This window comes from Xiphophorus maculatus, chromosome 16, assembly GCF_002775205.1.
Source record: "Xiphophorus maculatus strain JP 163 A chromosome 16, X_maculatus-5.0-male, whole genome shotgun sequence".
Classification (NCBI taxonomy): Eukaryota; Metazoa; Chordata; class Actinopteri; order Cyprinodontiformes; family Poeciliidae; genus Xiphophorus; species Xiphophorus maculatus.
The window spans coordinates 11,053,035-11,078,914 of NC_036458.1; the positions used below are offsets into that span (position 1 = coordinate 11,053,035).

The 25,880-nt window shown below is 38.6% G+C and overlaps 1 protein-coding gene across 4 annotated transcripts in view; it reads right to left on the reverse strand.

The window, feature by feature from the left end:
• The window catches only part of LOC102226057 (serine/threonine-protein kinase LMTK1-like), a 30,715-nt gene extending 9,155 nt beyond the window's left edge, over positions 1-21,560 (reverse strand). The window contains exons 1-4 of one of the 4 annotated variants that reach the window (XM_005801464.3): positions 21,169-21,559; positions 20,929-21,041; positions 8,607-8,740; positions 3,005-3,146 (exon numbers count right to left, since the gene is read on the reverse strand). In XM_005801464.3, the coding sequence (XP_005801521.1) occupies positions 3,005-3,146; positions 8,607-8,740; positions 20,929-21,010 (358 nt within the window). In that variant the 5' untranslated portion in view covers positions 21,011-21,041; positions 21,169-21,559. Of the gene's footprint in view, positions 1-116; positions 818-3,004; positions 3,147-8,606; positions 8,741-20,928 lie in introns of those variants that run through there. The other 3 variants (XM_023348989.1, XM_023348988.1, XM_023348990.1) reach the window with 3 other exon arrangements.
• Between the last annotated feature and the right edge of the window lie 4,320 nt (positions 21,561-25,880).

The window sequence follows — 25,880 nt, forward strand, 5'->3', positions numbered from 1 at the left end:
AAGCATTCACTAAAAGTTTATCTGCACAAAATAGACTCAACATCCAGCATCTTGGGTAAAATCGCTACACAGGAAGCACAATTTTGCACATTTACATTTCCGGTGAAATGAATTACCTCCTTGAATTCTCATGGTTCAGGAAACAGAGATGTCCATGGTGAGTGTCGAGATGATAATGACAGCAAGACGGAGTGGCCAGCCACTCTCAGTACCGTGATGGGGTCTGAGTCCATGACCCCAACTGAAATTGTGCGCCGGTTCAGAGTGTGAGAACCAAGAGCCCAAGGCCGCGGCTCCTGCCGCAGGCATCTCAGCCCCCTTTGAGTGTATGTGAAAGAGAGCCCAACAGTCTCAGTGTGTGTGAGACAGCCTCGGCAGGATTTAACCCGCCGGGCCCTCCAACAGCTGAACAAGCTCACCACTCTGCCTCGCTCCATCTGTAGCGTGCTCATCCTCCAACTGGGACGTACACACAAACATGCACACTGTCCCCCTCTAGGGCTTTCCAGCTGTTGAGCAAATACTGAAATCCTTGATTCTGACACAGCGCTATGCTGAATCTACTGTAAACATCACGGAAAAAGAAGAACCTCTAAACCAATCTACCGATGGTTCCTTTCTCCCAGCACGCAGATTTTCTGGATATGCATCGAGCCCGGTGTGACCGTCACACATGTTGGTTGTATGCCGTTTGACGCAGAAGCTCTGTGTGCAGCTTCAAGTCATCCAGTAATGACATAAAGTCCACATAATGCCCCCCTGTCACCAAGGACAGCAGCATTCCTCAACGGAAGATGAAACAAACACTGCTCTGTCCAATGCAAAAAAAAGATCTCTGTCATACACATTCACCACCCCTATCTCAGACCCCCGCCCTCTACCCCTGCTCTTAGGCCCTGGTGCATGCCACCAACCTTTCCCTGTCTCTCTTCATTCTGTCACAGACCCCTCACTGTATTCACCCTACAATGCCAGTCCTCCACTGGTGCGTTCCGCGGACGTTTTAGCCCAGCCTTGCGCTCTCCCACTGGTCAGCCGGCTTAAAGCAGTGCTATTGTTCAGTACGCTCACTCATACGCTCACGCTGTGTCTCCTGGTACCTAGTCCACCAGGCAGACACACACACACACACACACATACACATATACAAGGCCCATTCTATGCTACAACGCTGGATGGAGGTTGTCACAGCCATAACAGACTTGACATCTCACTTTACAACCACCTCAGCTTACTGATGAATCACTCCTTCATGAAAGAGTTGAAGAACAAAATAATTAAAATGCTGTATTATTCCTAACTTGGATAGCATGACGCTGATTGTGCATTTGTGTCCTGCTCATTGCATTCCCAATGAAGATGGTACAATCGAGCCTTGTAAGAACTGTGGGATGGTGGAATGAAACAAGCTCACACGCACACTTTGAAGCATCTGTCGAAAGGCATAATTTGATCTCTTGAATAAAAGATAAAAGCAACAAATTGGAAACCAGGGATGTCAGATCAATGCGAAACACTGAGCTGTGTATCCATTCTGACTTATAATTGATCTTTGCAGCAAGCAGCATTCATATTTTTTGTACAAATTGTTCAACAAGCATTTTTTAATAGTAATTACAGCAGTTATCAATTTATTGCACATGTTGTTATAACTGTGGTGAATAATACCTTAGACACTGCTAATATGGTTTTACTAATTATGTGTGGCTAACTAAACTAGAATCATTCACTTTATGTGTATAGATTTGTCTGAATCACTTGAAATACCTATAAATCATATACATTTCCTTTTGTATTAACCCTCCAAGAATCTAGAAGCAGCATTAAGTTTCACTGTGTTTACATGATCACCTTCTTCTCCTAATTCTGAGGCTAAAACAATCTTTCTTTCACAATCTCTCCTTTCACCATTTGTTCATTCCTCGCCCTGCAACACCTGCACCAATCACACAGCCGTCGCTACGAGGGACAGAGGCAAGGCCGTGGATTGGCTGCGAGCCCGAGGCTGCCTTGTCCAATCACTCCTCGTGCTCTCATCCTGGGATGCCGAAGAGCAGCAGCTACAACCTTCCTTTCTAACAGAGCCCAGCGCAGCGCAGACAGCCGGTGAGTCATGCAGGGGCGAGACAAATCGAGGACGTGCCACATGCTGACACAGAAATGAACATGCACATTTTAACTTGAGACAGGATGACCTGACGAAATATAAACAGATGAAATGGGAAAAAACCCCCAGATAAAACGATGTCATTACATTACGCAAAAAAAAAGATAAAGTAGAATCACTTACACCAGCAGATGATTGCATATATTGATAGTTTAATCAGGTGCACATTTCTAACAATAATAATCACATATGGAAAATGCAATAAAGAGTTCACGTTCTAACATTAAAGATTGAACAATGGTAGAATGGCTTTTTCAACAGTTTGACTTGAGACAAATTCTATGAGTATCCTTCCTCAAACTTCGAATTTCGGCCTGTTTCTTCTGACAGCACTGGTGTGGCTGAGTAAGGTGGTAAAGTACATTACAGCCTTACTCAATCTTTCCACCTCTGCCTTCACATTTTCTATTGAACTGAGATCAGGCTTTTGGCTAGCCACTCCAAAGTACTGGCCTGGTTGTTCCTAAGCCACTTTGTAACTCATCTGTCCATATGCTTAGGGTCATGGGCTTGTTTTTCAGTAAGTTGGTACTGAGTTTGAATCAAAACCTTGGATCTACTAAATATGTAGATATATTTTCTGAAAAAATATATTTCTCTCATTATTCTGGCATTTAGCAAATTGAAGTTGGTGATACTAACTGACTTGAAGCAGAAAATGTATGGGACTTATATATTTATGTACTGTATATAAATGTCAAGTTTCAACTGTATGTATAAGGATGTTCTGTTGAGAGGAAATGACCTCCTCCATTAGTAATTAAGGTCAAAAAGCCTTAGCTAATATGTGGTAATCACATTTAGAAAAAGAAATGTTGTGACGGTGTAGTTTCTTACTTGATCTGCCTGGCTGCTTGGAGACAGGCAGGGAGACCTCAGTGAGGGGAAGGATGTAAACCTCAGGCCCGTTCTGGGAGGAAGGCGAGGCCAGAGCGGAGAGGTCTGCCTGGTACTCTTCTCCCTCTGTGTTTTCAAATTCCTGTTGCGAGGACAGACACTGGGATTAGTCATCTGCTCCCAACTAGCGAGTGGGAGACAATAGCTCAACTGTCTAGGCATTAAAATACACTGAGGCACATTCACCTACCCTTATACATTAGTCATGTAGATTGTGGTGCGCATTAAGAAGCTCACATACTAATGCAACTGTATATAAAAATGTCAAACTGTATAAACAAAGACTTTCTTTAAATTCATTAGAAGAGAAGTTCAATGACAAATATACTGGACAATATTTTATCAACTATCTTGATGTGTTTCTTAAAGGATTTTCAAGATTTCATTGATAAATATCGATAGCACTCAATGTGGACTCATGAAAAATGTAGAATATGTGAGTCATGGACAGATCCAGGGAACTTGGCTTCTTCATTGCTAATACTGTGGGCTGCCTTACATAAGACCTTCACAGTGCAAAACTAAATATCAAAGTGGTTTACTGATATTTACTAAAGTAAAGGTGCAGTGTAGTCAAGTAATGATAGATTAAATGTGAACGCTTGTTGAGAAGATCAAAACCTGTGCAATATGTTATAAAGCATAAACAATAAAGCATATATTTTATTTAGTGAAGGAGCAGTAAATTTGACTGCCATCTTAAGCCTGGAAACCCAAAACTCTATAAACAGATAATGCTTGAATTTTCAAAATGTGATATATTTTGAAAATTATATATTTTAATTTCCTCTTTAGGGGTAAATAAAGATTGTTTTTTATTGACTGGACTGTAATTAACACTATGTTTGAATAAACTCTGTGACTTTTGAAAGCAATTGGTCTGGATTTTATTCGGTGGTGTTGGAGTAAAAGGAATTAAGATGCACACCACATGTTTCAGATTTTTCTTTGGGAAAAAAAGAGAAGATCAAAATGTTCTTCTACTTTGCAATTTCATGCTACATTTGTTTTTGTTTTTCTCATAAAATCCCACTGAAATGAATTGAGTTTTGTGGTTGTAACATGACAAAAGTTAAGGCAGTGTGAATACTTTTACAAGACCCTGATTATGACATCATGCCAAACCAAGACTGCAGTTAAATCTTTTACTGTGCATTACATAAAGTACGACTAACCTTTAAAAAGAAAAGGTTAACTGTCTACTCTACATTAGGAGAAGGTAAAGAGAGTGTGATCTATATATAGCCATCGTAGAAAAATGGCTTGTTCCCTACTGCACATCTCCCCTCCACTCTCAACACACACACACATATGCAGCAGTAACGTTGAAAAGCTGCGAGGCTATCTTGCCCCATATCCCACCTATTTCTCTTTGCTCTTTGTCTGATTTATTTCTACAACCAATCTTCCTGCCGCTCAGTCCACTGCAGTGTCCTTGTTCGCTAAACGTTGTGCAGCAATCCCATCATAATCTTTCTCAAACCATAGGGTTCTTATTTGCTATGTCAGCTTCACTGTTCGATATTATGTCCCACTGCACAGATGAACTCAGGCTTTTGTCATATGCTTCACACTTAGAAAGGAGAGCCCTTTAGAAGAAATACATCTACACCGTTTGTTTATATTCCAGTTTTGTTTACAGCTCTGGTAGATGCTAATGTTTTTCTTCTTCAAAGTCCTATTAGAGAGATGGAACTATACTTTTTCTTTATAATTTACTAAATATGTTTTTTGTCATTTCAGCCACTTTTGATTTTACTAAGAATGCATTATGTGTCTCATTAGGTAGCAGCTTTGTTAAAGGAACCACATTATCAAGATTAAATATATTTTTGGTCTGATAAATCTTGCTTTATTTGAACAAATAACCCAGTTGAACCTCACTTACATTTGGAAATGTGCAGCTTTGTGGTGCCCAAGGTGAGGGTATCAGCAGACACTAAATTCTTGGTGCAGCTTCAAGCAGAAATTTCTCAAGGTACACTAACAAGCTGATTCACAGCAGGACTTTCAGCTGTTTTTCACACACACAAAAAAAAATCTTGCAATTTTGTCTGTGTAAATTACAAAGTTATCCCATTGCTTCACAAAATATGCTGTCAAGTAAACAGCATCTCTACATGCTGATGAAGTTTTTCTAAGTTTAAATGAGGTGGTATTGATCAATTTAGAGGCAGAACATATCCGTATTTATGCAAATTTATGCAAGATACAACAATTGTAAGTCCAAAATGCATCCAATTCTCAAAGACCACTGCTAAGTGCATACAGATAGCTAGTGTGAAATATTTACCATTTGCTGAAAGCCGGTGGTATTTGCAACAAAGGCATAGAAACAAAAGGAAAAAAGAATAGCTGCAGGCTTTGAAAAGAAAGGCGAAATGTCACAGACATTATTATTAATAATTTCTATAAGGTAAAAATGCATGATGAAAGCACTGTTTCAGTTCAGTTTAATATTCAGAACTGAATTGACTGCATCATGTCCGGGTGTTAATAAAAAAGAATCAAATTTAAATATCAGCTCATCGTGCCACATAGTCCTAATGGATCTCTGCCTCAATAAGTTGCACTCTTAAAGAAAACCTGCAATGATCATCCAGCGATAGTAACTAACAGACTTTTCATTTGTATTTATTAAGATATAAATGACAACCACAAATGACAGCTCAAAGGGGTTTATTTATTCAAACATATTTAATTGCAATCAATGCGTCATATCTTAAGTAAATCAATCAAAGGAATTAATCATCCAAATGCTTCTAGAATTAAATGATTTAGAAATACTATCCTGATTCCTCCTGTTTTACTGTGAAATGATTTTAAAACAGTGTTGATAAGTACTTTAATTTTATCAGGACCTGGAGCTAGCACCATTTAGCTGAGTGGAGAATTTATCTTTAACATTTTCTCTCAGAGTCAGAGTCACTCTTGATGTCCCAAAATACCTAACCACATCATCCCTGCAAAATTACAGCACATATTGTTAGTATATTTAATTTAGAAGGGGATTGGTTTTCGAACTCAAGCTGCAGGGCTGTATTCAAGTATGTGAAGTCATCCATTTTGTCTGTGGTTAGCTATGTGCAATCATAAAGTAAAACTTGAAGCAACAGCAGATTTAAAGATAAGCAGCGAAAGTAAAAGGGAAATCTGGATAAGAGCTAGTTGGACTACGATGGAATATCTGGACAGCTCGGCGTGTGTTTGAGTGGCTAAACGTGCGCGCACGGGAATGTGTGTAGGTGCGCTTCTCATTCAAGACGACCATCTGCCACTCTCCTCTGAGTGAAGTGTGAAAGCGAGCACCTGGCTGTGAGTCAGCAGTGCATAGATCCCAGGAGAGCCTTCAGTTTAGAAAGCACTTAATACCCAGCCACACACTGCACGCTCCAGTAGGAACACAGCGATGGAGAAGAATAATGAAGCTTTTACCAAAGTGCGGTCCCACAAGAAAGCACACCTTACCAATAAGCTTTGGAGAAAAGAAGATGAAGTGTTGGAGCTATTGGAGTATTTCTTTTTAATTTCTGCTTCTAATTTGATGCATTTTATTCTCACCAGTAGGTCTGTTTGTAGTAAATGTGGTTTAAAGCTTTGACTCATTTCTCCTGAGGTGTCCATGAGAAAAACACTGAGTCACAAACAAATGTTTTGGTGGCCAAATGTTCGCTTTAAAGACTGGAAGATAATAAAACTGGAAGAATCAAAAGCGCCATTTTAGCAAGCGAAACAACCTGTCCTGTACAGCTGACCCCTATAGGATTGACAGTAGTGGGACATCTGGACTAAAAACATATTTTTATTCAATCAAGAAGCTTGCTTCTAATGTGAAGTGAACCACATGTCTCTCAAAAGATATAACAATTTTAAAGAAGTAAAAATTATATTTTAGCAATTGTTTTTTAAAATATGTCCATTGCATTGTCAATAGACAGTAGAAATTTTTTTATTGGTAATATAGCAATGGAAACCTTCTACAATTGCTGACCAACTTTTTTGAATGATCCCCCTCATGTTAATGACTCAGGAAAATAGAGATTCATGGATTATTCAAAGTTCTGGATTAGAAACTCAGTTTAGTTTAAAAAAGTAAATTGTGAATCAGGTTACAGTAAAATAATATTTAATGTATTTTTATTGTATATAACGTCACTACAATGATTACCTCTGATAAAACTTCCGTTATGTTTAAGATTTAAGCATTTAAGTTTTTCTTACATGTCAAACTCCTCACCACAAACACAGACAGTATTCTAGAGGGTGCTTTCAAACTTTATCCAGCTGTAATTTCATGAAATAGGCATAATAAATTGGCATATTGCCAAGGCAGCAACAAAGTGCCAAAATAAGTGTTCTGTGAGGTTTGAACTTGTGATCTTCTGCATAAGGCAACAGTGTCTTAGCTCTCTAAGGTCTGGAGGAGCAATGTATTCATAAATACACTGGGACCATATTAATAGAAAAAAACATCAATGTTCTTTCAAGAGGTGTTAGAATACAGGATCACATTTGGAGAGGAACAGCCACATGAAACAGAGAAATTATATCTTATTATTTTTTCAGGGGCTGGGAACAAAATGAAGGCTAAGCATTTTGCCTTCAAAATGCAGAAGTTCTACTTAATTGGCTGCCCTGTTTTTGAATTACAGTTGGGCACCAATAGAAACAGCTACATAGTTATGTATATTGTGCTGAAAAACAATTTTGCTGTTGCACACAGCATTCCATGAAAAAGTCAGCTGAGACATCTGTCTTCTCCCCGATGAAAATTTTTAATCCTGTATTTCAGACTGCAAGCTGATTTGTGTTAGCAATCTTAAACTAAGACGCTGCTGCTAGGGTTGTGAATGTAAGTTATCCACTCTAAGCTGCATTAAAATGCATGAGGAAATGGACTTGACAAAATTAAAAGATATCTAAATGCTAATTCTCTGTTGGAGCAGCACATTAAAGGGGACGTTTAAAATTCTTCGTACATGCAGCATGTTGAGAGATTCTGCTCTGGAGACTTTTCTGAATTTAACAGTGTAAATTACTACTAGGCCTGATCTACTGCTTAGTTTGGTGAACATGTTTGACACAGTGTGAGTCGCTCATGCTGGCTGTCAAAGGTAACAGAAACAATGTATGGCAGTCTGGGATGGCGGCGTGTGGAGGGTGTGTGTGTGTGTGTGTGTGTGCGTGTGCGTGTGTGTGTGTGTGCGTGTGTGTGTGTGTGCGTGTGTGTGTGTGTGTGAGGGACTGCTTACATCGCTTACACTGAAAGAAGGAAGCGTTGTAAAAGATTTAGAAGGTTGGCTGTTTCTGAATGCTGCAAATCAATAATTAATTCTTCTCTTAAATCTCTTTAAAATTCAACTGTTTCTCTCTCTTTCTTTTTCCATTGTGTGTATCTTCTGTTCTAAATTTATTGAACACATTAATTATCACTTTACTTAAACCTTTTCACATGCTTTTCATTAAATTTGTGAAAACAAGCAAAAGAAAAAAGGCATAATTTTATATCCATGCTTCCAGCTGGGGGCAGCAGAGAGCTCACCTTAAAGCCAATGTCTCCCTTCTTGCAGCAGAGGCAAGCCAACATGAGGAAGACAAACGTGAAGAGGCCGGAGAAAGAGATGGCAACAACTGCCAGAGACGAGGGCCAGGACAGCTCGCTCAGCGGCGCCCCTTCTGCAACATTGGAGAGACATGCAAGTGTTAATGGGTTCGAAGCATCTGGAGATCAGATGGCAAAACAGAAAATCCACGCAGGAAATTAAAAGCTAAGTAGAGATAAAGCTGATTTGGATAAGCAGAGATGAAATGTACCAGCTTGATAAAAGAATAATCACTCGTCATTAATATCTATTCAGGTTCTTGTTCTTATGACAGTCACTGCAGTCTGAGCCATGTAGAGAGAGAAAAATATTAAAGTAACCCATAAATTCAATTGAAACCTAATATTTAATAAAAGAGTAGTTCATTTTTGCTTCAGTGTGATGGATGTAGCTTTTGCATTCCGGTTTTCATTTTCCTCGCAGCAATAAACGGAAATCTAATATAAGGCGACTTTTCACTACAATCCACATAAAGTTGTTAAAGAACACTTGTGTTTGAACAGACTGTATTTTTTAAGAATCTCCCATTCACAGTCAGCCTATTGTGCGTCTTTAATCCTTTCCATTGCTTCACAGTCTTTACCATATATAATTTCCAACTATCTAAGACATGTGAAACACATGTGTGTCGGATTGTCATTCAGCCAGACTGTGAGGCCAGATGTCTGAATTTACAGCACACAGACAAACTCCATTTCAGTTAGAAACATGACAACAGAGTAAAAAAAGCAAAGAGGAGACTACTCACTACAGCACATTGCAACATTTTTATACTTGCTGACCTTTTTCCTTATTTTGTTATGTTGAAAACGCATCGTCAGGTTGGGCATCTCAGAGGCAGTATTTCATGTTTGTAGTTCATCATGTGAAAATAGAAAGATAATGAAAGAACTCCAAGCCTACAAAGACATGGTCCTTCACTTAAACTGATGGGATCAGGTAAGAACTATATTTTAAGCATGATTTTGACCTTTATGTAAGAGTTACACAAAAAAGCCATCATTGAAAGAAATTCATAAAAACTCTTTTTTTTTTAAGTTTTGAAATCCCGTAAATACCACAGCAAAAATAAAGAGACAAGAGGAAAAGATTAGTTGAAAACTTAACATCATCCTGAACAAAACATGGTGGTGGGAGCATCATGCTGTGGAAATGCTTCTCTTTAGCTGGGACATAGGATCTGGTTGAAGTTATTCAGAAGGTGAATAAAACTAAACAGAGGAAAATTCTTTAAAGAAAACTTGCTAAGGCTGCAAAATACTTGAGACTGGGGCAGGAGGTCCACCAGCAAGGCAATGAACCTAAAAGTACAGTCAGAACTATAACAGGTCAAAATATATGCACAGAAGAATTTTAGAATCTAGATGTATAAAACTAGTGGAGGTATGTGCAAAAAACATTGGACCTGAGACTGCAGCAAAAGATGGTGGTACTGTGCAGCACTGATTCAGTGTGGGCTGAATACAAATGCATAGCATTCTTCCTTAAACCTTTATGGAATATGTTGTGTTGGTCCCACACACAAAATCTCAAGTAATATATTAAGCTTGTTATGATGTGAAACACTTTGAACTGCCTTGCTGCTGAAATGTGCTACACAAATAAACTTGAAAACTTTTGCAAGGCACTGCAGATCACATTTTTTATGTGTGAAAACCAAACACATGCAGAGACAGAAAGAAAACAAGCCCAGATCTCCACCATGTACCACGGCGACAATAGTCTGTGAGGCATGTGAGTGGGTTGTTTACAGCTCGGTGGGTGAGACCCCTGTGGTCCTGGCCCATTTGGCTGCAGGGAACACACTGTTCCAGACCTGACAGCTCCCACAGCCCAATCAGCACAGCTTCAACCCGAGCCTGACCCAAAGGTCACTGCCACAAAGCCTGTTATGTGTGAGACTGGCATACACAAAAACTGAATGCTGACAGACACAAACATGCTCCTACCTGAAATCTTGCTCCTGAAAGTGTTGCACATGTGGGCAATGATCAGATAACCTATCACCATGGTAACATACTGATGGCCAGGAAATTGATTGGCTTTAACAGTGCGATAAACTGTTGAAGCCACCCCGTCCCCTCCCTCTCATCTTTCTTTCATCGCCACTAAAAGAAAGTTAACATTTTGCTTGTTTTCGTTCCCTCTTGTTTCACTCTGGTTGCAGTGGCAGCTTGACACAGATTAGGTTTTTCCGCAAGTGCGAGTGCCTGTAAGATGGAAAAATAAAACTAGAGCCAGCAGTATTCTTTTTAGACCCAATGCAAACCCTTCCACAAAGTGAGAGTATGTAATGAGATGGCATGATGCAAAGAGGTTGCCTTCCATTCTTTACTTAACCGAGCAGCTTGATGGAAAAGAAAAAAAAGGTTCCTAATCTTAGACAAGCACTTTCAGCACAACTATCGTTGAAGCTTCAACAATTTGTGTAATTTATTTCAAGTTCACAGACACAATTTTGTCTGTTGATAGTAAAACACTGAATCTATACATTTATTAATGGATGGTAGAGGGAATAAAGAGGGTGTGTATGGTGCAGCTGGTGTAGAAGCTACAATAAAGCATGCTGTACATGGGGGAGGCAGTGAGTACTCAAGGACACAACATATAATATACATAAGGATGTTGTCATTTCTGTAACTGGCTGTTAAAGTTGGTCGATGTGGCCTGTAAGAGCCACAGCTAATACATTACCATCGAAAAATAGACTTAAGCATGACAGACATAAGACATTGTTCTATTTCTCCTCTGCTGATTACATTTCCACAAAGAAGGTATTGGCTTGAAGAAGTTATCTACTGTGAAATGTTGTCAACCCTGATTTAATTTAACATTAACTTTTACACCTCTTCAGTGAGACTGAATCCGTCAATGAAAGAAAGGTTCAAATGCAGATTGTAAGATAATTGACATTCGTGGAAATTGGCAGCTAACCCAAACTAAAGCTTTTTTCGGTGTTTCCAGTATTAGCATGTATGCTGGCATGTTGTCATGTTATACTTGAGAAAATGAAGGAGAAATTGAGTTAAATGAAACTGACGATACATTACATTAATGTAATTACAAAACTCAATGAGTGGACAGATAAGAATTAACCAAACTGATTAATAAATGATGTTCTTGTTTTTGTTTTATTTCGTAAGTGATTCCAATGCTTTTAATTGCATGTTTAAAGTTATCACTGTGTTTAATATGTCTCGTTCTTTGAAGAGCTTTTATATTTTCCAAAGTGATAGTGCGAATCAAAATATACCAAGGCTGAAAAAGTTATAGTGTTAAAACTTCTCAACACTCCTAAGGTATAAAGTCCTCTTAATAAAAAAAATCCTGAGGGACCAGAGTTGCAGAGCGATTCCACGCTGCTCCTCCCCTTACCTGTTTATTGCACACTTCCAATAACTTCTACACATATCTGATGTTTACAAGAAAGACAGTTGACTTTTTGGAAAGTAATCAAACTAAAGGAGGGTTACACATTGACCCTCCTTTACTAACAGGTGATAGTGCTTTTTGTGAAGTTCAAAAGAAGGTATGGCAACAAGTTATTCTTGCTAATGCCAGCTTGTTAGGCTCACAGTGTTACTTTGTAAAGGACAGAAAGAAAAAGAATAATTAGAAAGTGTGCAAGAAGCTAAAAACTAATAGTGAATTATATGAATTTATTATCGATTGCCATATGTCTTCCACCACTATGTATACTTGAAAGACGTATAACAAACATGAAAACCTTTCAAAATGATCTAAAAATTTACTCAATGATCTTTTTTGTGTCACTACTTGTGACAGAAAATTTCCTCCATGAGTTTTCAAAATATCTTTAGAAGTAAGTCTTGTAAATCTTTTAATCTTAGCCCTAGGTATAGGTTTTAGCATAGTTGGAGCAAGAAAATAACTTCTAACCTCATTTTTTACCTCTTACCAATAAAATAAACAAATGTTTGAAGGTTCTGAGACCCTAAGAACCTATAACTTCCCCACTTACAGAAAGAAAAATGTTGCAGACCTGAATTTGTTTTATGATTCTCTGTATATCAGAACGAAAAGTCTGAAAATGGGGACAGTATGCAAGAACCCTAATCACATTCTCTTGATGAAATGCTTACTGGTGCAAGCTAGGCATACATGCCCTCAGAAATATACATCAGCCTGCTTTGCATGTTAAAGTTCCAACAGATGGAACAGGATATTGACTCTTAATTCACTATAGGAAACCTCTGTGCAGGTTGTGCAGGGGAAATGTAGGGGAATCGTTTTCATAAGTGTGACATTTAAAGAATCCATCTTTCTCTCTCCCTTCCCCACTCCCTCACCTCTTCTTCTCTCTTGGGGTTTGTGAACAGAGTGATGACCCTGGCTCCTCCATAAATATCGGAGAAGCGCACGTTACATTACCAGCTGCACAGAGAAATGAAAATAAAGCACTTAAAGCTAGGTTCATTCCAGCTTTATTAAAATGCTGTCTCCGGGACTGGGGGGGAGAGAGATGAGTAATGTCCTGGCAGAGAGGAGGGCAGGAGCAATGGAGTCACCCTGCCACCTCCACATTTCAGGCTGACAATTAGGGGAAGGCTGTGGGGCAATCGGATGGATAACGAAAGGTTAAACTTGCCGGCTTTGGTAAAGAAAGCACTAAAGGATATAAAAAAAAATAAAGAAGAACACTTCTTTTGAACTTTCCCAGTGTTTGTCATGCTACAACAACAAACTTTAATGCATTTCATCAGGATTTTGCGCACATCGTAGTTTGCAATTATGAATCAAAAAGAGGTTCCAAAAAAATCTTGCTCGTCTTTGTTTACTCTCTCACAGAATAAAATGCATTGTAAACATTATTCCTTCAGAAGTTATTTAATCAGTAAATGGTTCCCTGTGTGTTTAAGTCGCTCTCAGTAAAACTACAGCTGCTCTGTGAAGGTCTTCAGAGGTCTGTTAGAAATTATCACCAGACTGAAGACCAATATTGACATATTGGCTTGTGTGAGAGGAAACTACGACTACATGTCCGCTAAAACAGCTATGCTGAACTGTGGTTCCAACATCATGCATTGATGGGTGATAATCTTCAGCAGTGAGGGGGATGCCAGTCAGAGCTTATAGGCAGATGGATTGAGTTAAATGCAGGGTAAAAAACATCCAAAACATGGTGGAAACTTCCATCAAGACAGTGACCTTATTCATGTGTTAGAGTGGCCCAGTCCAATTCCAGACTCAAACCCAATGGGGAATCTGTAGTAAGACTTGAATATTGATCCTCCCATGAATTCTCAATCCACCCTGGCTGATGTTGAGCTATTTTGTAGAAATAAATGGGCATATATTTCATTTTCTAGTGGAAAATTGGCGGATTGCCAGTTCGATTCCCTCTCACGTTTTTCGGTTTGCCCCAGGAAAGCTATGGCTATAATCCAGTAGCATATGAATGTGTGTGTGAATGGGTGAATGACTCAATGTTATGTGAAGTGCTTTGGGGTCCTCTGGACTTGATAAAGTTCTATGTAAGTACAAACCTGTGTTTTTACATAACAAAATGGGAACAAGTTTATGAGGCTGTGGAGGGAGTTTCCAATATCAGCAGGAATAAATTCTAGATAATAAATCTTAGCGAAAATACTAAATGTTCATCGTGTAATGCTGCTTCTTTAAAGAACTGACAGGAGAGAGTAAAAAAAAAAACAACCACATGGATGTGAATTGGTAACAAAAAATAGCAGAATGCATGGCTTCATTTTGATCATATTTATGCATAAATAGCATATATAAGGTTATGAAAGCAGGACAAAAATAATAATAATCTATTCAAGCATGAGCTACTCATGTTGTTATGAATAAAGCATTTCTGTGCAGCTAAAGTAGTTCAACAGTGGATCTTCGTCTGCTCCTAAAATATGTGATGTATTAGTCAAATATGTTCCTAATAAATGCAAACGTTAAGCAAAGAGGACAAGAGGACTTTGAATATGAGTTTTACATAGGATTAGGAGTTTTACACTGAGCAGAAAGAAGAGATTAGGACACCTTCACATACACACATGCACACGCACACGCTCCCCACGCACGCCAACACAGTCACATCAAAGCCAGTGTAGAGATCTGAGCATGTGTGTATACTAACATAAGCCCAAACAGAAAGAATGATGTACTGCGTTGGCCTGACCGTACGCCCTCTTTTATACCTTTAAATTGCTTTTGCTTTTGTATGCTTCCTGTGTACACATAAATGCATCGACACACAAGGCTGTTCTTGGTTTTGACGGAGGGACCTGCAGAGTGGGCACCGTGCCAGTTCACACACAATAGCAATCAAACTGCTGTGAGAAATAGTCAGGCGAAGAAAAATGGTGAAGATGGGAATGCTGTTTCAAATGCCTATTGAGTTTGGTGAACAGGATGCAAATTCAGACATGCACAGCACATCTTAACTCACAAACCAACTCAAATTATATTATACATTACACCCACACAAATGGTCTAGTTCCTAGACTTGCTCAATACTACAAGGATATGCATGCAAATTTGTGGTAAGGGTTAACACAAATGCAAGAACATTGTAAAATGCTGCTGTATAAATGTCAGAGAGACCCAGAAACTAAGAAAGAGCTTAGCAGAGGCAAAGGCTCTCTTCATCTCTCCAAGCAGGCTTTTACATTTAGGACAGTGCTTCAGGGGCAAACATGCTGCTCCATCTGCCTTAGCTGGGCAAACAAATACGTGATATAGTGAAGTTAGAGAAATGTTGGGAAAAGTGGTTAGCTTACAGTAGAAATGAGATGAAAACATAGTGGGAATGCTGCATTCAGAGCATCTACAATACTTGATGAGTGGAGCAGTTGAGGCACGAAGACAAAAAAAAAGACGACCAGAAATGTAGAAAAACGTAACGAGACCTAGGAAGACATAAGTGTAACAGAGAAAGCAGAAGGATGATAGGACCGTTGTGTCACAGCAAAGCCTGCAAGCACAAACACATGTTCAGAGACATCACACTCATGGGGCACTCAGTGACCAAGAGGAGCAGAATGACATGACTAATGGCAGGATATGGTATTCTCCACCAGCTCACTTCCTCTTTTGCGAATCTCAGGCACTTTGTAGATGACTGCAGATGGCAGAGGGATGTCCTAGCCTGCAGACAGCTATGATGACTGTCATTAACTGGGAGTGAGAGCTCAGGATTACCAGCATCACAGGACTGTCATGTACATGTTCAGGCTGGGCATGCTGGTGGAAAGAAGGGATAAGAATATTAACGCAGTCTGCACTTTTATGGCAATTTGTAGGCTAGAAAAGCCACTTTAAAACTCTTAAGACCCTTATATCCAAAGGACTGCTTTGGTACCATTTTACATCAAAACCAAATGCGAACAAAAACTAATGTAGAAAATGATTATTTAAATGATGAGATTAAAAAGAAGTAAAGGTTGCCAGTTGCATTTATCTAAAAATAAAATAAAATTTCCAAAAAGTTACCTTTCTTTCATCATTGTTTAGCCATCTGCTTAAATCAGGTGAAAAACACTCAAATATACAAAAAGAAAATCAACTATCTACCTAAAGAATATCAAGTCTTACTTAATATTTATACAGTTAGTATGGAAAACAGCCCTTTTAAATAACAGTAAATGAAGGATTAGCTCAGACTTAAAGTTCATGAAAAGATAACACATATTGAATTATTGCTTGGCATAAATCTAATTTAATCTCCTGTTTTAAACAATAGTTAACATCATCATAAATTAGCCAGTTCATGTTGCGCTATTAGCTTAGAAGTAATCAATATTGAGGTGTAATGCTTTTTGTGCCTGAATGTCAATGATCTAAACATATATCTGCTTTCCAGGCTTTGACTCAAACTAACTAAGCTTAAACTGAAGATAATGTCTATTGAAGATTTAAATTTGAGCGTTTGTCTTTTATGCTGATTAAAGCAAATACCACATGATAATCAGAATCATTTTCAACAACCCAAGACAAGTACAACAGCACACAAATCAAAGTAAGAGTACGATTCAGTCTGTGTTTCTGTGTTATTAAAAATTACACTTTGTGTTTCACGTTAAAGTAGAGGACCTACAAGGCGTGTCTTACAGTCACGGAGGTACAAAGTTTGCCTAAATAATCAGTATTCACTCACATATTTGACAGAGCATGGCTCTGAAATGACATTCCAGAACTCTGTTTATACCCCAGGCGGATAAACATAAATTAGAAACACTGGTCTGCAGATGACAGAAGCATTTCTGCAAATATGCACTTGAGATGAACTCAAGACGACATTTTGGTGAGACTCTCATGATACAAACAGAGTCAGTGTGTGTTTAAATGTGGAGATAAAAGCCCGTGAGTGTACATTTTTGAAAAGATAAGCAAAAATACACATGCTGCATAAAAAGGCCAAGTATGGCTAATATGTGTGCATAGATTCATTACATATGGAGTGATAAAATGTCTTTTTTTTTCCTGATCATTTTAATTATTATGGCTTGTGTCTAGTGAAAAGTCAAATTCTTCTTAGAAAATGATATTGTGTAATAAATGGGCATTAAAAATTGTTTTTATGACAACAATCTTATGTCATATCCATGTTATGGCCTATATACCATCATGAGGACTGCTGACTTCAAGCTCAAGGCCACTAATAATGCAACTTGGAAATCATGAGCACTTCAGGAGCGCCACATGTGGATACCCCCCTTTCTACACAGCACTGACCCAGAAATGTATCCTAACGGAGCCTGAGTGCATATACTGTACTGCCCATGTAGGGGTGGGCATTTATTGTATTGTTTATCAATTATTGTGATAAATGTCTAATCATTTTGATTTGTTGTCATGACAAATTCCAATTTATGATGTTTTAAAACTCCCCCAGAACTGTCTGTATTGCTGGGATTGTTTACTATTTTCTCTTGTTCAATGAGTGTATCAATAAATGCCGATAATTTTGAAAATATGTTTTCATGCTGTTAGTGTGTGCAGTTTAATAACAGGTCACACTTCTTTATATAACTGGTGTCCGAAAAAAGCATATTACAAGTGGGTGTGTTTTTCATGAGCGATATTTGTGCTTTTAGGGCTATGATTGCTTTGTCATGTAGTCACAACCACACAGTTACCTAAAGTAGGAAGCAATAAATAGTTTGTATCGTCACTTTTATTGTTATCACAATTAGACCACAAAATATTTTGTTAAAACTTTAAGTCCACTTTGCCCCACCCTATGTCTACATTTCAGTAGGCGGTTGTGTCTAAATTAAAATTTGTTTTTTATTAATCAAATATAGTACTGTGATATTCTGAGGAAATAAATTGTGGGTTTTCATTAGCTGCAAGCCATTAGGATGTGACTCCCTGTTCTGATCCCGCTCCTACCAATCAATACTACAAGTCCAAATGTCTGCTGCTTTTCTAACCACTGTGTGTTTCGGAAATAATTTCTTCTCATCGTTAAACCTTCCAAAGATTCATCAATAATACATCCAAGCACGCTAACTATTCAGGCATCATGATGTGAGAAATCTTAAAATTATTTTTGGAGATGCTCAAATTTTTAAACCATTTGGAACACTAGATGATACAGTTCTTGAGAAGTGAAACACCATGTGTTCATCTTCTTGCTTAGGAGATCAACAGCGAGCCTCCAACATCTGCAGCACCAATGAAGCCAACAGCCACCACATCATTACACAGACAGCACAGGGAGGAAACATTGAAGGTTTCCCCTCACTGGCTAAATCCACTTCATTCTTATCCCAGTTCTCCCCAGAGGCAGGCTTATGCAACCGAAGTGCTTCGTGTTACACATGGATAGATGAATAATCAAACAGTCAGCGGTGGATGCACTGGCTTGTTGCTGACCAAGTCAGTGGGAGGAACTTCCCATGTTAAAGATCTTTTCTCTTGGGATGTTGCTAACACCTTTGGTAGAACCTGCAGCGGTGTTTCCATATTGCCGAACCCACATACAGGTCTCCCTTGCCTACCGAATGATTGACAGGAAACATGTGTTTGATATTTTCTTGTCTGCTCCAATGTAAAATCCACACGACACCACTGCCACCTCCAGGCATCATAAGGGAGTGCTGAAAGATGGACTCCCAAGGTGCTCCACTGTCAGCTTACTGCTGTAACACAGTTCTTTTACAGGTCACTCTGCTGTTCGTTTTGTCTTGACAGCAATCTGTGTTAATATCCATCACAGTGTGAGCTAGGTTTTAAGATAAGCTTCTTCACAACATGTTTCTGAGCTCTCCATGGTGCTGAAGTAATGGTGAGCCAGGTGCTAGCTAAAGAGGGTGCAGACTTCACAGACATCAAATCCAATTTCTATCCTGCGAATGCTGACAAAGTCAGCAAATCTACACCGCCATGGCGGTGTGCCTGTCCCTGCCAGCTTACATAATGCCCCGAAATGTGACGAGGACCTATCCTCACTGTTGTTTTCCACAATCCAGAAGCAATGTGCAGAGGTAGAGCACACTCTGTCCTCACACAGCCTGCGGCGCGGGGAAGAACTGCAGCTGTGGAGGTTAGCTGGAGGGGCGCAAAAGTTCAAAAGCCGCCCGTCTGAATGTGAGCTTTTGAAGTCGAATCAACCCACAAATTTATGTGAAAATGTGCAAAACACACAGTTGAACAAAACTGTTACACTGCCGGGGCATTTTTCCCGTTGAGATGAGGAATGAGTAAACACCTGTGTTATGTTTATATGTCTACTTTTTTTTTTTTTTTTTTTTTTTTTTTTAGCAAATCTGTCAGTCCTACTTTAGGTCAAACTCCTTCAGTTTATATGAATGCATCTCAGAAGTCTCCTTTGAAACATCTAAAACTATATTTCTTTCTTTTGCTGCCCAAGCTCTCTAACGGACCCGAGCGTTTCTCTGTCCTCTTCCTCCCCTCAGAAGGGGCCGGCCCTCTCGCGCACACCCCCTCAATCTCCTTAGCAACATTGATTTTAAGTCTAAACACTACGCACATCCTCAGGATCTACTGAGGTGCTGCTCTTCTAGATTATTACTTTCTTATATGCAAGAAATATGCACCATCTTATTTGTGGTCTCCCATTCCTTCAATATATCTAGCCTAGTAAATATTTTCCTCTATCTGAGTGAGAGAAATTGCTGCATATCCTGGTTGGAATTTTTCCAGACCTATGAACTCATTCAGGAAGACAACAAAAGGAAAATTAAATTGAAAACAGCCCAGGAGAGTCATGGTTAGCTGCTGTTTTATCTATAATTCAATTAAGAACCACTTCTGCAGTAGGTCTGTTTCACATGGGACTCTCCTCAGGCAGGGACAGCCAGCTCAGCATCCAGAACCTGCTCTTTTAAACAGGAAACCAACAGCCCACCATTTGTTTTGATTAAAGGCTTCCAAATGAAAAAGAAAGGATTAGATTTTGATGTAAATATGCATCTATTCTGTACAATTATTGTTGCAAAGACACTCAGTATGCACACTGACCAAAAATTCAGCAGGTGATTTGATTTAATTGGAGCCCTTGTGACTTCTAAAGAAAGAAGGCAGAAAAATGGAGAGGCGGGTAAAAGAGAGAGGAATAATTGCACTAAAGGGGATAAGAGATAGATAAAGCTTGAAACTTGAGAGCCAGCTGAGCTCGCTGTCATTTGTATGCTCAGCACACTGCGGCCAGTGCAAGGACTCTCTTTCGCCCTGTTTACATGTGCACACGGTCATTCCAGCCTGAGCCCTTTGCAGCCTGTGTGTCAGAGCTCGTCTACCTGCTCAGCAGTCCCAAAGCACTGCAGCACCACCTGAGCTCGTGTCTGCCAAAGATCCCATCACCCTGACATCCTGGGGGATGATTAAATGCTGCATTCTGGGCATCGCCAGGAGCAGTCACCTCAGACAGTTGAACCCTCCACGTCATTTAGCATGCACAGTCCTGCACAACATATGCATTGTGCACGAAACGCATGTACACAACTGCACAACTGTGTGGGGAGTGTGCAAATTCAGTGCAGATACAACTTTTAACCCTCTTGTCACCGAGCTTTGAAGGCCTGGCAGAAGGTAAAACAAGAGTATCTGAAATCATCTCAATTTTGCAGGCGGACTGAGGTGCTTCATAATCACGATGAGGCAGCAATGTCACACCAGTGGCTGAACCCTCCTCCCCCCCAAAAAACAAATATGTCGCTTCAGTCAACATATTAAGATGACATCCATCAGTGCGTGAAATTGGGAAGACGCATGCATCGGCAGAGTGATAAACGCCCGTATTTATTATTTGATTCCTACCTGTATCAAAGTGGGAACTGAAAGCGAAGCTGGGATTGAAAAACGCCGAAGACATGACAATCACTTGAAGGACAAACACCATCCTCCTCACTGCGCTGCAGAAGACAACAAGTCTATAAACGGAAAAAAAAAGGGGGGGAGATGTGAAGGATAAATTCCTGACTCAGGAGCTTTGGAGATTCAAATGACCTGAAGAAGAAGAAGAAGCTCTAAAACGCCGCATTTTTTCTTCCATCGCACCTCGCAGAGAGAGCTCCGCTTCGCCTTCAGCTCCGGCACGTTTGGAGACAGATGTTGACAGCGGTTGTCATCGTTACTGTTATTATTTTACATCACATCTATTTCTTTGACAACGGCGTCCAGTTCAGCGCATCTTCTTCATTCAGAGCACGTAGTCGGTTACCAGGTGAAACGACGATCTGCTGTTTTTTTAATCAGTTCTCTGAGTGAAATCCCTGCCGCTTCCAAAGATTCAGTCAGATCTCTGATTGCTCCTCTTTTTTTATAGAATAAATCTCTGTTTACATGTTGGCCCAAACAAGCTGCTGCCTCCCGCTTTCTGACTGGACAGCCGGGTCGTTTGGAGATGTGACCGTCACCGTTGCGTATTTGGGTTTCAGTTCGGTACAGACGAACCGAGCAGCAAATGTGCAGGAGCGTAAAGAACACGTGCTTCCGTTTATTCCTTTCAAAATATTTATTTTTTATAAGCAAACTGATCCGTGCTTCGTTTACGCTGAAAATTATCTTCCTTGTTTCCGACTTTCTTTAACAAGCTATTGACCAACCAGAATCCTCACTCCGGATCCTTGTTGGATCTTTTTGACACTTGAAATACTGCTCTGCATTTCAACCGTCCTTTAAGTATTATTTTGCATCTGTGTTGCTGATGAGTCAGGTTACTGGAGGATTAAATCTGCTACAACAAACAGTCAGCCAGTTTAAAAAAAATAAAACCCGTTGATTTTCTGGTCAAAAAATTTAAATTAATTTAGCTTTAACTATTTATTTATAGTCTGAGCTAACTTTCATTTAAAGTTAAAGAAAAGTATGCTTTTTTTTGTTTGTTTCTGTATGTAATAACCCAGTGATTCGATTAAAACCTTGTGATCACCTGGAAGCAAATGAGTTACAGTTAATAATAACTAATAAAACTGAAGCTACAATTTGCACAGGTCTCTAAAGTTAACATTGTTGAATAGCCTACTTCCTTATTTCAGCTGCAATATTCAAAGTGTAAGGTCAAAATTTGGTGCACATAACAACAAAGCACAATTTACTCAGTTGCATCTCATGGATTGAACTCATCTTGTTGATCAATTATTTTAGAAAGAAAAGCTTTCTTTGCTTCAGTCTGTCTGAACCATCAGAAGTAGATTGTAAAAATAATGTGGATTTTAGCAGCTGGGAAAGACTTTTAAAATTAATTTAGGTTTAACTATTTATTTATAGTCTGAGCTAACTTTCCTTTAAAGTTAAAGAAAAGTAGGCATTTTTTTTTCTTTGTTTCTGAATGTAATAACCCAGTGATTCGATTAAAACCTTGTGATCACCAGTCAATTAAACATCCCTACTTTTTTCCTCTTCTTTTCCAGTAGAGATGTGGCTATTTACAGTCCTTGGCTGCATCTTGCTGCTCAGATCTGGAGGTTGATGGCAGCAGCTCGTCAACTTTGACCACAGACCTATAAAGATTTCGTGAGACAAAAGGGATGGCAGGATAGAGGTTTGCTGCGAGTGAATACACACAAGAGACCGCTCCACTGCTTTCCTCAGAGAGAGGTCTCACTCTTCCATTCTATTGACAGTTACATAAAAATACTCAAGTGTACTAAAGCGCACAGAAAAATCACTTTAGTGGGTTTGAGGTTTATTGATTGGCATTTATTTTTAAATGAAATAAAACTTTTAAGACTTGTTTACAGGAGGCTCTTGGCTAAGTTGATCAGCAGGCGAATAAAATACCACGACTTAGTATACCATAACATAAGATACACACGTACAAAACAAAACAAAAAAACCTGCAAAATTTGATGAGGACATCTTGTAACCACTTGTGTCCTGCTTGGACTGGTGGTTCTAAGCAGTTTGAAGTGTTGTAATAGTCATGCAGACCATGAGAGTGAACCTAAAACACATCGAGGGGCACAAGAGGAAGAGTGAGTCTGATCCGATTGAGGTGGCAGCATTTCTCATCAGTACACTGTAGGGAGGCTGCAACTACACCACCTGAACCACATTCAGGTGGGTTATGTTTTCTAGCAGCGTACCATGAAACACACACTGGAATATCTATAATTTGTCTGAACAGGAAATGGGGTTTTTTTTTTTTTGTTCTAACAAGGAAACATGTTGTTTTAGCAATTTCTTTTTGAGGTTTACTCATTGAAGCATCACGCTCATACAAGCCAAACAATATATTGTTAGTAGAAGGAGTTCTTTTTTTGGATATAATGAATATTTGTATTGTAATAAAATGAAATTATTTTGTATAAACATATAAAGTACATTATTAGAACACTGACTTTTTCATGTTGCAATGTGAGGTAGCTCTATTTTTCTTTTGTCTGGGTGGCACCTATGGGATTGTGTATGATGCTGCATTTTTCATCAATGTGAGTTATTTTCATGCTTTTCCTCTCACTGAGCTTCACAACTAAATAATTCAGGAAGAAACCAGGAAGTATTGACCTTAACCAAACTTTTTACACACCTTTAAACAATTTAACATATAATATATATATATATATATATATATATATATATATATATATATATATACAGTACAGACCAAAAGTTTGGACACACTTTCTCATTGAATTCAATATATAAATATATATATATATGCTACTACTCAGATCAAACCAATGCTTAACATTTTAATGGAACACTGAGGAAATATTGTCCACAGTGTAAACAGCACAGTGGTGGAAAGTAACTGAAAACTTTCCTCCCACCATAAATAAGTACAATTTCTTATGTTCTGACCTTTTAGGTAGTTTTAGCAAAACCTCTTACTCAGTTTACATTTTAAATCACACCTGTTAGCCTACATGAAATACGAGTATGAGGTTAAATCTTCTGCTAATAAATGTGCATCTGGAAACTGCTAGCATCCACAGGCCTGTCCACAGCCTATTAGTGGAGGGAGCAGAGGGCACGCCGCCTGCCAAATGTAGCACTCCATGCAACATCAATCTAGCTGGGCAACACTTTCTGGCATAAACCAAACTCCGATACTATAGAGGGTGACGAGTGGCAAATTTCAATAAATAAATATCATGAAATAATTATTTAACTCCATAATCAATTACATACTATTTGAAATAAATAAAATATATTTAATCTAGTGCTAAATTAAATGGCACTAAATTAAACTTCATTTAGTTCTAAATTAGATATATAATTATTTAAATGTGCCAAAAATTAGACTGTTGGTTTACTTTCTAACATATGAGTTCTTCCTTTTTTATACCTCCTTCTTTTCAATTGTTTTGTTTTTTCATAAATTATTTCATATTCATGTGCTTCACGCTTCTAATACTTTTAGTGTAAAAAATGGCAAAATATCCCAAAATGTTCACATTTCCCACTTCAGTACACAGCATTAATGTAAGAATAACTAACCCTACTATATTATCTTTTTGTGTATTTCTCTCTATATAATTTATGTATTAGTGTGGCATCATTAAAACGATCAAAGATAAGAACTGAAACCTACCCTTGCAGTTCTCCACTGTGACCACTAGAGGACATCAAAACGTCATGATTTACTCTGTCATCAAACACAACTATCAAAAGAAATTGTTTCATAATTTAACACGTTTACATTTTTGATTTAATCCGAAAAATGATAGCAATTAATACATTTGATCATTTTTTTTATTGTTTTTATTTTCAAATTGAGTAAACTTCAAACTTGAGCCAGTTTAACAGATATGACTTGCATTAGCGGTAACTTGCCTAATAATAAAATTAGCAGCCCATTGATATTATTTGCTTTAAAGACAACTTTTCAAAAGCAGAAAATAGAAAATATTACATCAGCATCATTTTATTTGAATGTACAATTAATTATGCACTTTACTGTGATGTAGCTCTTATAGTGGAGATAGAAGATTGTTTTTATGTGGCTGTTAATAACTTAAAATGAGCACCTACCAGTACATACAAAGTCTACATTTTTACTGTGTTAATCTTGTTAAAACTAAACGATTAGTGCTTTAATATTACTTTTAGTATTGTTCTCACAGACAGGTAATATAAAACAAAAAGTCTGCCGGTATCAGAACAAAGAATGACTGTCACAAGAGTATTTTTAACATTTGCAAAAAATGAAAACAGAAGCACTGACTTCAGGGAATACTGAGGCAAACTGTTTACCTCCTACAACCTCAGGGCAACATTTTCAAGAAAGATAGTGTACTGTTTTGGGCCTTATGCTAAACTTATGATGAAACATAAATCTAGTCAGAAATAGTTCTTTGAAGCTTAAGGAACTGACTTAGTCATTCTCCCCTACTATCATAATTGACCTCAAAATCTGAGTCTATGTTTCAATTCTCGTGTCTGATTCCTCAATAAAACTGTTTGACAACAAAAAATCTGAGTCTATGAACCTATATAGATAAGTAGAAATATCTTTTAAAACCACTCTGATAAAGTCTTTGCACAGTGATGTGATACTGAGAGAAAATAACATCAGGAGCTCAGAAGTCGATGTGACTCTGAGCTGAAAAACAGAAAGTTGGGGGCCTAATTACCTTCCTCTGTGGCTCTGCAGCTCTGCTGGAGTCATTCTTTCCTCTGGCTGTGCTGGACAGAGCTGCAAGGAGCTGGACACAAATGAGTGTGTTGCTGCAGGCAGAACCAGAGTCTGACCGCTGGCTGCCCCTCAGTCTCTCCTTACAGCTGGTTCCACATTTCTATACAATGTTGGTAAAACGAAACTT